This window comes from Cherax quadricarinatus, unplaced genomic scaffold (genome assembly GCF_038502225.1).
Source record: "Cherax quadricarinatus isolate ZL_2023a unplaced genomic scaffold, ASM3850222v1 Contig267, whole genome shotgun sequence".
NCBI lineage: Eukaryota > Metazoa > Arthropoda > Malacostraca > Decapoda > Parastacidae > Cherax > Cherax quadricarinatus.
Genome location: NW_027195293.1, coordinates 95,001 through 109,919, shown reverse-complemented (window position 1 = coordinate 109,919; position 14,919 = coordinate 95,001). Strand labels below are relative to the sequence as shown.

At 36.7% G+C, this 14,919-nt stretch overlaps 1 protein-coding gene across 1 annotated transcript in view; it reads left to right on the top strand.

The window, feature by feature from the left end:
* The window catches only part of LOC128702527 (frequenin-1), a gene marked incomplete at its 5' end in the record, with an annotated part of 64,336 nt that overhangs the window by 35,466 nt on the left and 13,951 nt on the right, over positions 1–14,919 (top strand). Inside the window, 2 exons of the mRNA XM_070080269.1 lie at positions 6,261–6,339; positions 6,984–7,072. Coding sequence (XP_069936370.1) covers positions 6,261–6,339; positions 6,984–7,072 — 168 coding nt within the window. The remainder of the gene's footprint in view (positions 1–6,260; positions 6,340–6,983; positions 7,073–14,919) is intronic.

The following is a 14,919-nucleotide window of genomic DNA, read 5'->3' as shown; positions in this document are numbered from 1 at the left end:
TGACCCTGGTGTAGTAGATAGACTTTAAACCCCATTAACCAACCAGTCTTAATGACCCTGGTGTAGTAGATAGACTTTAAACCCCATTAACCAACCAGTCTTAATGACCCTGGTGTAGTAGATAGACTGTAAACCCCATTAACCAACCAACCAGTCTTAATGACCCTGGTGTGGTAGATAGACTTTAAACCCCATTAACCAACCAGTCTTAATGACCCTGGTGTAGTAGATAGACTTTAAACCCCATTAACCAACCAACCAGTCTTAATGACCCTGGTGTGGTAGATAGACTTTAAACCCCATTAACCAACCAACCAGTCTTAATGACCCTGGTGTAGTAGATAGACTTTAAACCCCATTAACCAACCAACCAGTCTTAATGACCCTGGTGTAGTAGATAGACTTTAAACCCATTAACCAACCAAACAGTCTTAATGAGCCTGGTGTAGTAGATAGACTTTAAACCCCATTAACCAACCAACCAGTCTTAATGACCCTGGTGTAGTAGATAGACTTTAAACCCCATTAACCAACCAGTCTTAATGACCCTGGTGTAGTAGATAGACTTTAAACCCCATTAACCAACCAGTCTTAATGACCCTGGTGTAGTAGATAGACTTTAAACCCCATTAACCAACCAACCAGTCTTAATGACCCTGGTGTAGTAGATAGACTTTAAACCCCATTAACCAACCAACCAGTCTTAATGACCCTGGTGTAGTAGATAGACTTTACATAAGAACATAAGAAAGGAGGAACACTGCAGGAGGCCTGCTGGCCCATACTAGGCAGGTCCTTTACAATTCATCCCACTAACAAAACATTTACCCAACCCAATTTTCAATGCTACCCAAGAAATAAGCTCTGATGTGAAAGTCCCACTCAAATCCAACCCTTCCCACTCATGTACTTATCCAACCTAGATTTGAAACTACCCAAAGTCCTAGCCTCAATAACCCAACTAGGTAGACTGTTCCACTCATCAACTACCCTATTTCCAAACCAATACTTTCCTATGTCCTTTCTAAATCTAAACTTATCTAATTTAAATCCATTACTGCGGGTTCTCTCTTGGAGAGACATCCTCAAGACCTTATTAATATCCCCTTTATTAATACCTATCTTCCACTTATACACTTCGATCAGGTCTCCCCTCATTCTTCGTCTAACAAGTGAATGTAACTTAAGAGTCTTCAATCTTTCTTCATAAGGAAGATTTCTGATGCTATGTATTAATTTAGTCATCCTACGCTGAATGTTTTCTAACGAATTTATGTCCATTTTGTAATACGGAGACCAGAACTGAGCTGCATAATCAAGGTGAGGCCTTACTAATGATGTATAAAGCTGCAGTATGACCTCTGGACTTCTGTTGCTTACACTTCTTGATATAAATCCCAGTAATCTATTTGCCTTATTACGTACGCTTAGGCATTGCTGTCTTGGTTTAAGGTTGCTGCTCACCATAACCCCCAAGTCCTTTTCGCAATCTGTATGGCTAAGTTCTACATCATTTAATTTATAAGTATTAGGGTTATGGGCACTCCCAAGCTTCAGAACCTTGCACTTATCTACATTGAACTGCATCTGCCACTTTTCTGACCAAGAATAGAGTTTGTTTAAATCCTCCTGAAGTTCCCTAACATCTACGTTTGAATCAATTATCCTACCTATCTTTGTGTCATCGGCGAATTTGCTCATATCACTAGTAATTCCCTCATCAAGATCATTGATATATATTATAAACAACAACGGGCCCAAGACTGATCCCTGTGGAACGCCACTTGTTACAGATCCCCACTCGGATTTAACCCCATTTATGGACACTCTCTGCTTCCTGTCAGTGAGCCATGACTCGATCCACGAGAGCACTTTTCCCCCAATGCCATGAGCTGCCACTTTCTTTAACAGTCTATGGTGCGGAACTCTATCAAAAGCCTTACTAAAATCTAAGTAAATAATATCAAATTCTTTATTGTGGTCAACAGCCTCAAAAGCTTTACTGAAGAAAGTTAATAAATTAGTTAGACAAGACCGGCCTCTTGTGAATCCATGCTGAGTATCATTAATCAAGCTATGCTTATCGAGATGGCTTCTTATAATCTCAGCTATAATTGACTCTAGTAATTTGCCTACAATTGAGGTCAGGCTTATTGGGCGGTAATTTGACGGTAACGACTTGTCCCCTGTTTTAAAAATAGGAGTTACATTAGCCATCTTCCACATATCAGACACTACACCTGTTTGAAGAGATAAATTAAAAATATTAGTTAATGGTTCACAGAGTTCCATTTTGCATTCCTTAAGAACCCTTGAAAAAACCTCATCAGGACCCGGCGACTTATTTTGCTTCAGTCTGTCTATCTGCCTCACAACCATCTCACTAGTGACTGTGATGTTACATAATTTATCTTCTTCTAGCCCACTGTAAAAATTAATTACTGGAATATTGTTAGTGTCTTCCTGTGTAAAAACTGAGAGAAAATAATTATTTAAAATCAAGCACATTTCATTCTCATTGTCAGTAAGGTGCCCATAGTTATTTTTAAGGGGACCTATCTTATCTCTAACTTTTGTTCTATAGACCTGGAAAAAACTTTTTGGGTTAGTTTTAGAATCCCTAGCAACTTTAATTTCATAGTCCCTTTTAGCTTTTCTTATCCCCTTTTTAATGTCCCTCTTAATGTCAATATACTGATTCATAAGATGACCCTCACCTCTTTTGATACGCCTATAAATTCCTTTCTTATGCCCTAGTAGATATTTGAGCCTATTATTCATCCATTTTGGGTCATTTCTATTTGATCTAATTTCTTTATATGGGATAAACGCTCTTTGAGCAGCATGTATAGTGTTCAGAAAACTGTCATATTGATAGCTCTCTTCGTTACCCCAGTCAACAGATGATAAGTGTTCTTTAAGCCCATCGTAATCTGCTAAGCGAAAATCTGGGACTGTTACTGAGTTATCGCTACTATCGTACTTCCATTCAATGCTAAATGTAATTGATTTGTGGTCGCTAGCACCCAGTTCCTCTGAAATTTCTAAATTATTAACAAGGGATTCATTGTTTGCCATAACTAAGTCAAGCAGGTTATTTCCCCTTGTAGGTTCTGTCACAAACTGCTTCAAAAAACAATCCTGAAATACTTCTAAGAAGTCGTACGATTCTAAATTCCCAGTCAAGAAATTCCAATCAACATGACTAAAGTTAAAGTCTCCTAGAATTACTACATTATCGTGCCTTGTGGCCTTAACAATTTCCTCCCATAGTAGTTTCCCTTGGTCCCTATCTAAGTTAGGGGGACGGTATATCACTCCTAAAATCAGTTTTTCATGCCCCTCTGAAAATTCTATCCAAACAGACTCTGTATGTGTTACTTCAGACTTAATACCCGTTTTTATGCAACAGTTCAAGCGATCTCGGACGTACAATGCCACCCCACCCCCCCTCCCAATACTTCTATCTTCTTGGAACAATTTAAAACCCTGAATATGACATTCCGCAGGCATGTCCCGACTTTTTGAATTAAACCACGTCTCAGTTAAGGCAAATACATCAATGTTACCTACACTAGCAACTAATCTCAACTCGTCCATCTTATTCCTAGCACTACGGCAATTAGCATAATAAACATTGAAAGACTCTCCTTTCTCTTTACCCTTCCTGCTCATTTCTATTTTTCTACTAAACCTATTACCGTCTTTATCACCCAAGGTCCCTGGCTTTTCAATATCTATCTCGTTCTTATTATTACTAGTTCCCCTAGAACTCGTAATATTACTACACTGGGACTTCACTGTTTTCCTGCCAAAACCCATACCACTAACTATTCCTAGTTTAAAGTCCTAACTGCTCCCTCCACTGCAGTTGCCAGTGCTCCCACCCCACACCTAGATAAGTGAACCCAGTCTTAATGACCCTGGTGTAGTAGATAGACTTTAAACCCCAATAACCAACCAACCAGTCTTAATGACCCTGGTGTAGTAGATAGACTTTAACCCCATTAACCAACCAACCAGTCTTAATGACCCTGGTGTAGTAGATAGACTTTAAACCCCATTAACCAACCAACCAGTCTTAATGACCTTGGTGTAGTAGATAGACTTTAAACCCCATTAACCAACCAACCAGTCTTAATGACCCTGGTGTAGTAGATAGACTTTAACCCCATTAACCAACCAACCAGTCTTAATGACCCTGGTGTAGTAGATAGACTTTAACCCCATTAACCAACCAACCAGTCTTAATGACCCTGGTGTAGTAGATAGACTTTAAACCCCATTAACCAACCAACCAGTCTTAATGACCCTGGTGTAGTAGATAGACTTTAACCCCATTAACCAACCAACCAGTCTTAATGACCCTGGTGTAGTAGATAGACTTTAACCCCATTAACCAACCAACCAGTCTTAATGACCCTGGTGTAGTAGATAGACTTTAAACCCCATTAACCAACCAACCAGTCTTAATGACCCTGGTGTAGTAGATAGACTTTAAACCCCATTAACCAACCAACCAGTCTTAATGACCCTGGTGTAGTAGATAGACTTTAAACCCCATTAACCAACCAACCAGTCTTAATGACCCTGGTGTAGTAGATAGACTTTAAACCCCATTAACCAACCAACCAGTCTTAATGACCCTGGTGTAGTAGATAGACTTTAAACCCCATTAACCAACCAACCAGTCTTAATGACCCTGGTGTAGTAGATAGACTTCAAACCCCATTAACCATCTTCTCGTCTATACACACAGTTGAGTATATACACCGAGATACATTGAAAATGTGTGTATATATATATATATAATGGATACCACATATATATATATATATATATATATATATATATATATATATATATATATATATATATATATATATATATATATATATATATATATATATTTCTAATGAGTATCGTATATCTTTCAATTTATATCTAATCTGATGTATATCTCTCAATTTGATATGGTGTGTATACCTCCTAGTGTTTATACACTGAGGTATGTATATCTCTCAGTGTATATTCAATGAGATGTGTATATTGTAGCATCTAAAACACTGATACTAGTGTAGCAATGTATATACACTGATACTAGTATAACAATGTATATACACTGATACTAGTATAACAATGTATATACACTGATACTAGTATAACAATGTATATACACTGATACTAGTATAACAATGTATATACACTGATACTAGTATAACAATGTATATACACTGATACTAGTATAACAATGTATATACACTGATACTAGTATAACAATGTATATACACTGATACTAGTATAACAATGTATATACACTGATACTAGTATAACAATGTATATACACTGATACTAGTATAACAATGTATATACACTGATACTAGTATAACAATGTATATACACTGATACTAGTATAACAATGTATATACACTGATACTAGTATAACAATGTATATACACTGATACTAGTATAACAATGTATATACACTGATACTAGTATAACAATGTATATACACTGATACTAGTATAACACTCAGTGTATATACATCGATATGATTATTACAATGTATATACACTAAGATCCATATTTCACAGTATTAAACCAACTTACGATGTATATTTCAATGTATATAAGCACAGAAAGGTATATATGTATGTATATACACTGTGTTAAATCACTATGTGAGGTATAAACATTCTTGACCACACTGAAGGTATAACTATAATAAAACATTCTTGACCACACTGAAGGTATAACTATAATAAAACATTCTTGACCACACTGAAGGTATAACTATAATAAAACATTCTTGACCACACTGAAGGTATAACTATAATAAAACATTCTTGACCACACTGAAGGTATAACTATAATAAAACATTCTTGACCACACTGAAGGTATAACTATAATAAAACACTCTTCTTGACCACACTGAAGGTATAACTATAATAAAACACTCTTCTTGACCACACTGAAGGTATAACTATAATAAAACACTCATCTTGACCACACTGAAGGTATAACTATAATAAAACACATCTTGACCACACTGAAGGTATAACTATAATAAAACACACATCTTGACCACACTGAAGGTATAACTATAATAAAACACTCATCTTGACCACACTGAAGGTATAACTATAATAAAACACTCATTCTTGACCACACTGAAGGTATAACTATAATAAAACACACACACATCTCCCATTACTGTCATGATCCATCACCATAACTCTGGTCTCCATCTATCTGGCAGGATGGATCTATCGAGTTTGAGGAGTTCATTAGAGCTCTGTCTATCACATCTAGAGGGAACGTTGATGAGAAACTTCTATGTGAGTATTTTTTAAAAATAGAAAAAAAAATCATTTGATGGTAAACTATGAAATTTAATTTGGGAATTATTGTTTAACAGAATTATTTTTTTTTTATTTGAGGGAAAACTATTAAATTTTATTTAATTTCCAACAATTATTTTTCAGTTTTTTTAAATAGTTTCAGGGTGAACTAAAAAATTTATTCAATTTATAAAATCGTTTTAAAATTATTTATTTTTCTGTAAAAAATATTTAAGGGTAAACTATAAATTTTATTTAATTTACAAAAATTGTTTTACAAACTATTATCTAATTTTTATTCGAAAAACAATAATTTTGGGAATAAACTATATAATTATATTTATGTTCTTACAAATTATTTTATTTTTAAACCCAGAAATAAAAGATTTTATGGTAAACAATAAAATTATATTTAGTCTACACTTAATTTAATAAATCAAAACCTTTTATGCTATTTTCTTTTTTTTACTAAAATTATTTTGCAATTCCTTTTATTATTTCCTTCAGTTACAAATTTACAAATTTCTCTTACCCTAAAATATTTAACCTCATCAATTTTTTTCTAAACGTATTTTTCACTTTTTTCGTTTCCACGTCTGTTTATCCTTTGTATTAATCTCGTTTTCTTTCCACTTTTTCAGGGGCGTTTAAGTTATATGACGTCGATAATGACGGATTTATTACCAGAGAGGAGATGTATAGTATAGTTGACGCTATATACCAGATGGTGGTGAGTATACTAAGTATATATACCCTCTGGTTCTTGGTATGTTAGAATGTAACAAGGACCAAATTGGCTGTATTGTAGGTGGAAATAAATGGTATTAAATACCGACGCAGTCGGATTATAAACACATGTGCAGTGTGTGATCCTTTATTGACAAGGTACCCCTCAAGGAAGGTTCCTTGATGTTGGTGAGGGGCTCTTGATTTAGGGAATTGGATCTGTGCTCCAGTTCCCCGAATTAGATAAGATAAGATAAGATTTCGTTGGGATTTTTAACCCCGGAGGGTTAGCCACCCAGGATAACCCAAGAAAGTCAGTGCGTCATCGAGGACTGTCTAACTTATTTCCATTGTGGTCCTTAATCTTGTCCCCCAGGATGCGACCCACACCAGTCGACTAACACCCAGGTACCTATTTGCTGCTAGGTGAACAGGACAACAGGTGTAAGGAAACGTGTCGAAATGTTTCCACCCGCCGGGAATCGAACCCGGGCCCTCCGTGTGTGAAGCGGGAGCTTTAGCCACCAGGCCACCGGGCCTTCCACATCCCCCCCCCCAGGCGCTGTATAATCCTCCGGGTTTAGCGCTTCCCCCTTGATTATAATAATAATAATATTGACAAGGTACTCGCGTACCTTCCACCTCAGGTAGATCTGTTTGTGACTTGTAAAAGCCCACTGTATGGGCGAAACGTTGTTATTCATTCATTAGAGATCCGCCGGTACTTCCGGCCCGGGTCTTCTCCATATGGTGACCTGGCTGTGGCCCCCGACTGAGGGTGTCGTTCATCTTCTTTCTTCTGTCTTGTTTCTTGGGTCCTCCGGCTGGAGGGTGACATGTCTCTTGCGGCGACTCAGAAACGTTGTCAATAAAGAATCACATTATATTACATATGTATTTATATTTCCATTATATTGTAGACAATTACGTTTTTTTTCAAAATATGTAATTTGTTATAAACTTGAAAAGCTAAACTAGTATGGGTCATGCAGGGTCTTGGGAGGTTAATTAGCACTGACTGAATAATTGAATCAAAAACCGTACGTTAGATACATTACTGAATCATAAAATCCTCTTTCAACACTAGACATACTATCAGTATACTATGCATAAATATATTCCAGGGTATACCAGTTCTATGGTGAATATATTTCAAAATACATACATGGGTAGTAAAAAAAGGCACAATACCGTGACTGGAACAATACACGAATAACCCGCAAATACCAGAGAGGATCCTGTGATGACGCTTCAGTTTGATTTGAACCATTTACGAAGTCTGACTCCACTACTACTGTTACTACTACTGTTACTACTACTGCTACTACTACTGCTACTACTACTATTACTACTACTGTTACTACTACTGTTACTACTACTGCTACTACTACTGTTACTACTACTGTTACTACTACTGTTACTACTACTGTTACTACTACTGCTACTACTACTGTTACTACTACTGCTACTACTACTGTTACTACTACTGTTACTGCTACTGTTACTGCTACTGTTACTACTACTGCTACTACTACTGTTACTACTACTGCTACTACTACTGTTACTACTACTGTTACTGCTACTGTTACTGCTACTGTTACTACTACTGTTACTACTACTGCTACTACTACTGTTACTACTACTGCTACTACTACTGTTACTACTACTGTTACTACTACTGTTACTGCTACTGTTACTACTACTGTTACTACTACTGTTACTACTACTGTTACTACTACTGCTACTACTACTGTTACTACTACTGTTACTACTACTGTTACTACTACTGCTACTACTACTGCTACTACTACTGCTACTACTACTGCTACTACTACTGTTACTACTACTGTTACTACTACTGTTACTGCTACTGTTACTACTACTGTTACTACTACTGCTACTACTACTGCTACTACTACTGCTACTACTACTGTTACTGCTACTGTTACTACTACTGTTACTACTACTGTTACTGCTACTGTTACTACTACTGTTACTACTACTGCTACTACTACTGCTAATACTACTGTTACTACTAGTGCTACTACTACTGCTACTACTACTGCTACTACTACTGTTACTACTACTGCTACTACTACTGTTACTACTACTGCTACTACTACTGTTACTACTACTGCTACTACCACTACTACTGTTACTACTACTGCTACTACTACTGCTACTACCACTACTACTGTTACTACTACTGCTACTACCACTACTACTGTTACTACTACTGCTACTACTACTGCTACTACCACTACTACTGTTACTACTACTGCTACTACTACTGCTACTACCACTACTACTGTTACTACTACTGCTACTACTACTGTTACTACTAGTGCTACTACTACTGTTACTACTACTGCTACTACTACTGTTACTACTACTGCTACTACTACTGTTACTACTACTGTTACTACTACTGCTACTACTACTGTTACTACTACTGCTACTACTACTGTTACTACTACTGTTACTACTACTGCTACTACTACTGTTACTACTACTGCTACTACTACTGTTACTACTACTGCTACTACTACTGTTACTACTACTGCTACTACTACTGTTACTACTACTGCTACTACTACTGTTACTACTACTGCTACTACTACTGTTACTACTACTGCTAGTACTACTGTTACTACTACTGCTAGTACTACTGTTACTACTACTGCTAGTACTACTGTTACTACTACTGCTAGTACTACTGTTACTACTACTGCTAGTACTACTGTTACTACTACTGCTAGTACTACTGTTACTACTACTGCTAGTACTACTGTTACTACTACTCATACTACTACTGTTACTACTACTGTTACTACTACTGTTACTACTACTACTACTGTTACTACTACTCCTACTACTACTGTTACTACTACTGCTACTACTACTGTTACTACTACTGCTACTACTACTGTTACTACTACTCCTACTACTACTGTTACTACTACTCCTACTACTACTGTTACTACTACTGCTACTACTACTGTTACTACTACTGCTACTACTACTGTTACTACTACTGCTACTACTACTGTTACTACTACTACTACTACTACTGTTACTACTACTGCTGCTACTACTGTTACTACTACTGCTACTACTACTGTTACTACTACTACTACTACTGTTACTACTACTGCTACTACTACTAGTGTTACTACTACTGTTACTACTACTGCTACTACTACTGCTACTACTACTGTTACTACTACTGCTACTACTACTGTTACTACTACTGCTACTACTACTGTTACTACTACTGTTACTACTACTGCTACTACTACTGTTACTACTACTGCTACTACTACTGTTACTACTACTGCTACTACTACTGTTACTACTACTGCTACTACTACTGTTACTACTACTGCTACTACTACTGTTACTACTACTGCTACTACTACTGTTACTACTACTGCTACTACTACTGTTACTACTACTGCTACTACTACTGTTACTACTACTGCTACTACTACTGTTACTACTACTGCTACTGCTACTGTTACTACTACTGCTACTGCCTCTCTTGCTCCCGTCTATGTCTACTGGCCTATGAAAGTTAAGACACTTGTGCAACATCTGGGTATCTTTATTGTAGACGTTTCGCCCTCCTGGAGTTTACCTCCAGTGGCTTTATCAATACAGATTCTTGGACATAATTAGAAGACAGTAGAACTATATACAAAAGATGAGGTAATCAGTCCCTCAGCCTTGGAGGTGGTGTTTACAGCCTTGGAAGTGGTGTTTACAGCCTTGGAGGTGGTGTTTACAGCCTTGGAGGTGGTGTTTACAGCCTTGGAGGTGGTGTTTACAGCCTTGGAGGTGGTGTTTACAGCCTTGGAGGTGGTGTTTACAGCCTTGGAGGTGGTGTTTACAGCCTTGGAGGTGGTGTTTACAACCTTGGAGGTGGTGTTTACAGCCTTGGAGGTGGTGTTTACAACCTTGGAGGTGGTGTTTACAGCCTTGGAGGTGGTGTTTACAGCCTTGGAGGTGGTGTTTACAGCCTTGGAGGTGGTGTTTACAGCCTTGGAGGTGGTGTTTACAGCCTTGGAGGTGGTGTTTACAGCCTTGGAGGTGGTGTTTACAACCTTGGAGGTGGTGTTTACAGCCTTGGAGGTGGTGTTTACAGCCTTGGAGGTGGTGTTTACAGCCTTGGAGGTGGTGTTTACAACCTTGGTGGTGGTGTTTACAACCTTGGAGGTGGTGTTTACAGCCTTGGAGGTGGTGTTTACAGCCTTGGAGGTGGTGTTTACAACCTTGGTGGTGGTGTTTACAACCTTGGAGGTGGTGTTTACAACCTTGGTGGTGGTGTTTACAACCTTGGAGGTGGTGTTTACAACCTTGGAGGTGGTGTTTACAACCTTGGAGGTGGTGTTTACAACCTTGGAGGTGGTGTTTACAACCTTGGAGGTGGTGTTTACAACCTTGGAGGTGGTGTTTACAACCTTGAAGGTGGTGTTTACAACCTTGGAGGTGGTGTTTACAACCTTGGAGGTGGTGTTTACAACCTTGGTGGTGGTGTTTACAACCTTGGAGGTGGTGTTTACAACCTTGGAGGTGGTGTTTACAACCTTGGAGGTGGTGTTTACAACCTTGGAGGTGGTGTTTACAACCTTGGAGGTGGTGTTTACAACCTTGGAGGTGGTGTTTACAACCTTGGAGGTGGTGTTTACAGCCTTGGAGGTGGTGTTTACAACCTTGGAGGTGGTGTTTACAACCTTGGAGGTGGTGTTTACAACCTTGGAGGTGGTGTTTACAACCTTGGAGGTGGTGTTTACAACCTTGGAGGTGGTGTTTACAACCTTGGAGGTGGTGTTTACAACCTTGGAGGTGGTGTTTACAGCCTTGGAGGTGGTGTTTACAACCTTGGAGGTGGTGTTTACAACCTTGGAGGTGGTGTTTACAACCTTGGAGGTGGTGTTTACAACCTTGGAGGTGGTGTTTACAACCTTGGAGGTGGTGTTTACAACCTTGGTGGTGGTGTTTACAACCTTGAAGGTGGTGTTTACAACCTTGGAGGTGGTGTTTACAACCTTGGAGGTGGTGTTTACAACCTTGGAGGTGGTGTTTACAACCTTGAAGGTGGTGTTTACAACCTTGGAGGTGGTGTTTACAACCTTGGAGGTGGTGTTTACAACCTTGGAGGTGGTGTTTACAACCTTGGTGGTGGTGTTTACAACCTTGAAGGTGGTGTTTACAACCTTGGTGGTGGTGTTTACAACCTTGGAGGTGGTGTTTACAACCTTGGAGGTGGTGTTTACAATCTTGGAGGTGGTGTTTACAACCTTGGTGGTGTTTACAACCTTGGAGGTGGTGTTTACAACCTTGGTGGTGGTGTTTACAACCTTGGTGGTGTTTACAGCTCCCTCCTCCTCTCCTTTACGTTAGTGTTACTGTAAATGGTGTAAGTCAAGGCGACGTCGTCCTAAGTTCCTGTCTTCTACGTGTCTAAATTTGTCTTACTAAGATCTTGGGTCTAAATTTGTGTTACTAAGATCTTGGGTCTAAATTTGTGTTACTAAGATCTTGGGTCTAAATTTGTGTTACTAAGATCTTGGGTCTAAATTTGTGTTACTAAGATCTTGGGTCTAAATTTGTGTTACTAAGATCTTGGGTCTAAATTTGTGTTACTAAGATCTTGGGTAAATTTGTGTTACTAAGATTTGGGCCTAAATTTGTCTTACTAAGATCTTGGGTCTAAATTTGTGTTACTAAGATCTTGGGTCTAAATTTGTGTTATATCTTGGGTCTAAATTTGTGTTACTAAGATCTTGGGCCTAAATTTGTGTTACTAAGATCTTGGGTCTAAATTTGTGTTACTAAGATCTAAATTTTGTTACTAAGATCTTGGGTCTAAATTTGTGTTACTAAGATCTTTAAATTTGTGTTACTAAGATCTTAAATTTGTCTTACTAAGATCTTGGGTCTAAATCTTAAAGATCTTGGGTCTAAATTTGTGTTACTAAGATCTTGGGTCTAAATTTGTGTTACTAAGATCTTGGGTCTAAATTTGTGTTACTAAGATCTTGGGTCTAAATTTGTGTTACTAAGATCTTGGGTCTAAATTTGTGTTACTAAGATCTTGGGTCTAAATTATATTTCTTGCTAATAATTTTGAGCGGATTTCGAGTATATTTTATATGAGGTAAGATTTATATATTATATGAGTGGATTATAGCTATTTTTTGGCTCTTTTTCACTTAATTTTGTATCTAAAGTGAATTTATGAAGGAATTATCACCATATACTGAGTTTTGTCCATATTTTGAGTGGATTTTGTCCATATTTTGAGCGAATTTTGTCCATATATTGAGTAAGTTTTGTCTACAAATTGAACGAATTTTGTCCATATACTGAGTGAATTTTGTCCATATACTGAGTGAATTTTGTCCATATACTGAGTGAATTTTGTCCATATACTGAGTGAATTTTGTCCATATACTGAGTGAATTTTGTCCTTATACTGAGTGAATTTTGTCCATATACTGAGTGAATTTTGTCCATATACTGAGTGAATTTTGTCCATATACTGAGTGAATTTTGTCCATATACTGAGTGAATTTTGTCCATATACTGAGTGAATTTTGTCCATATACTGAGTGAATTTTGTCCATATACTGAGTGAATTTTGTCCATATACTGAGTGAATTTTGTCCATATACTGAGTGAATTTTGTCCATACTGAGTGAATTTTGTCCATATACTGAGTGAATTTTGTCCATATACTGAGTGAATTTTGTCCATATACTGAGTGAATTTTGTCCATATACTGAGTGAATTTTGTCCATATACTGAGTGAATTTTGTCCATATACTGAGTGAATTTTGTCCATATACTGAGTGAATTTTGTCCATATACTGAGTGAATTTTGTCCATATACTGAGTGAATTTTGTCCATATACTGAGTGAATTTTGTCCATATACTGAGTGAATTTTGTCCTTATACTGAGTGAATTTTGTCCATATACTGAGTGAATTTTGTCCATATACTGAGTGAATTTTGTCCATATACTGAGTGAATTTTGTCCATATACTGAGTGAATTTTGTCCATATACTGAGTGAATTTTGTCCATATACTGAGTGAATTTTGTCCATATACTGAGTGAATTTTGTCCATATACTGAGTGAATTTTGTCCATATTTCGAGTGTTTTTTTTTGTATATTGTGAGTGAATTTTGTCCATATACTGAGTGAATTTTGTCCATATACTGAGTGAATTTTGTCCATATACTGAGTGAATTTTGTCCATATACTGAGTGAATTTTGTCCATATACTGAGTGAATTTTTTCCATATACTGTCCATATTTGAATTTTGTCGAGTGAATTTTTTTTGAGTGTATATTGTGAGTGAATTTTGTCCATATTTCGAGTGATTTTTTTTGCATATTGTGAGTGAATTTTGTCCATATTTCGAGTGATTTTTTTTGCATATTGTGAGTGAATTTTGTCCATATACTGAGTCAAATCTGGGAATGACCTGACCTATTTTAAAAATTAATTTTTTTTTTATTAAAAATTCTATTTTTTAGAAACATTTTTGAGGATATAAACCGACTTTTTTAAATAGTTTAGTTATACCTTATTAATATTTTGAAGTGAATTTCAGGGGTAACTATTTTATTTAATTAACACATTATCATTTTACTTAAAAAATTATTCATTTCTCTTTTTAAACCAAAATATTTTGAATTAGAAATGAAACACAAATATAAAAAAAATATATTTTTGATATACGATATAATCCTTTTGGCTTGGTCAAAAAAAAATTTATTTTTAATCAAAATTTTACATAAAAATTTCGTATTCTTAAAATTGTGTCAAAATTATTTTTTC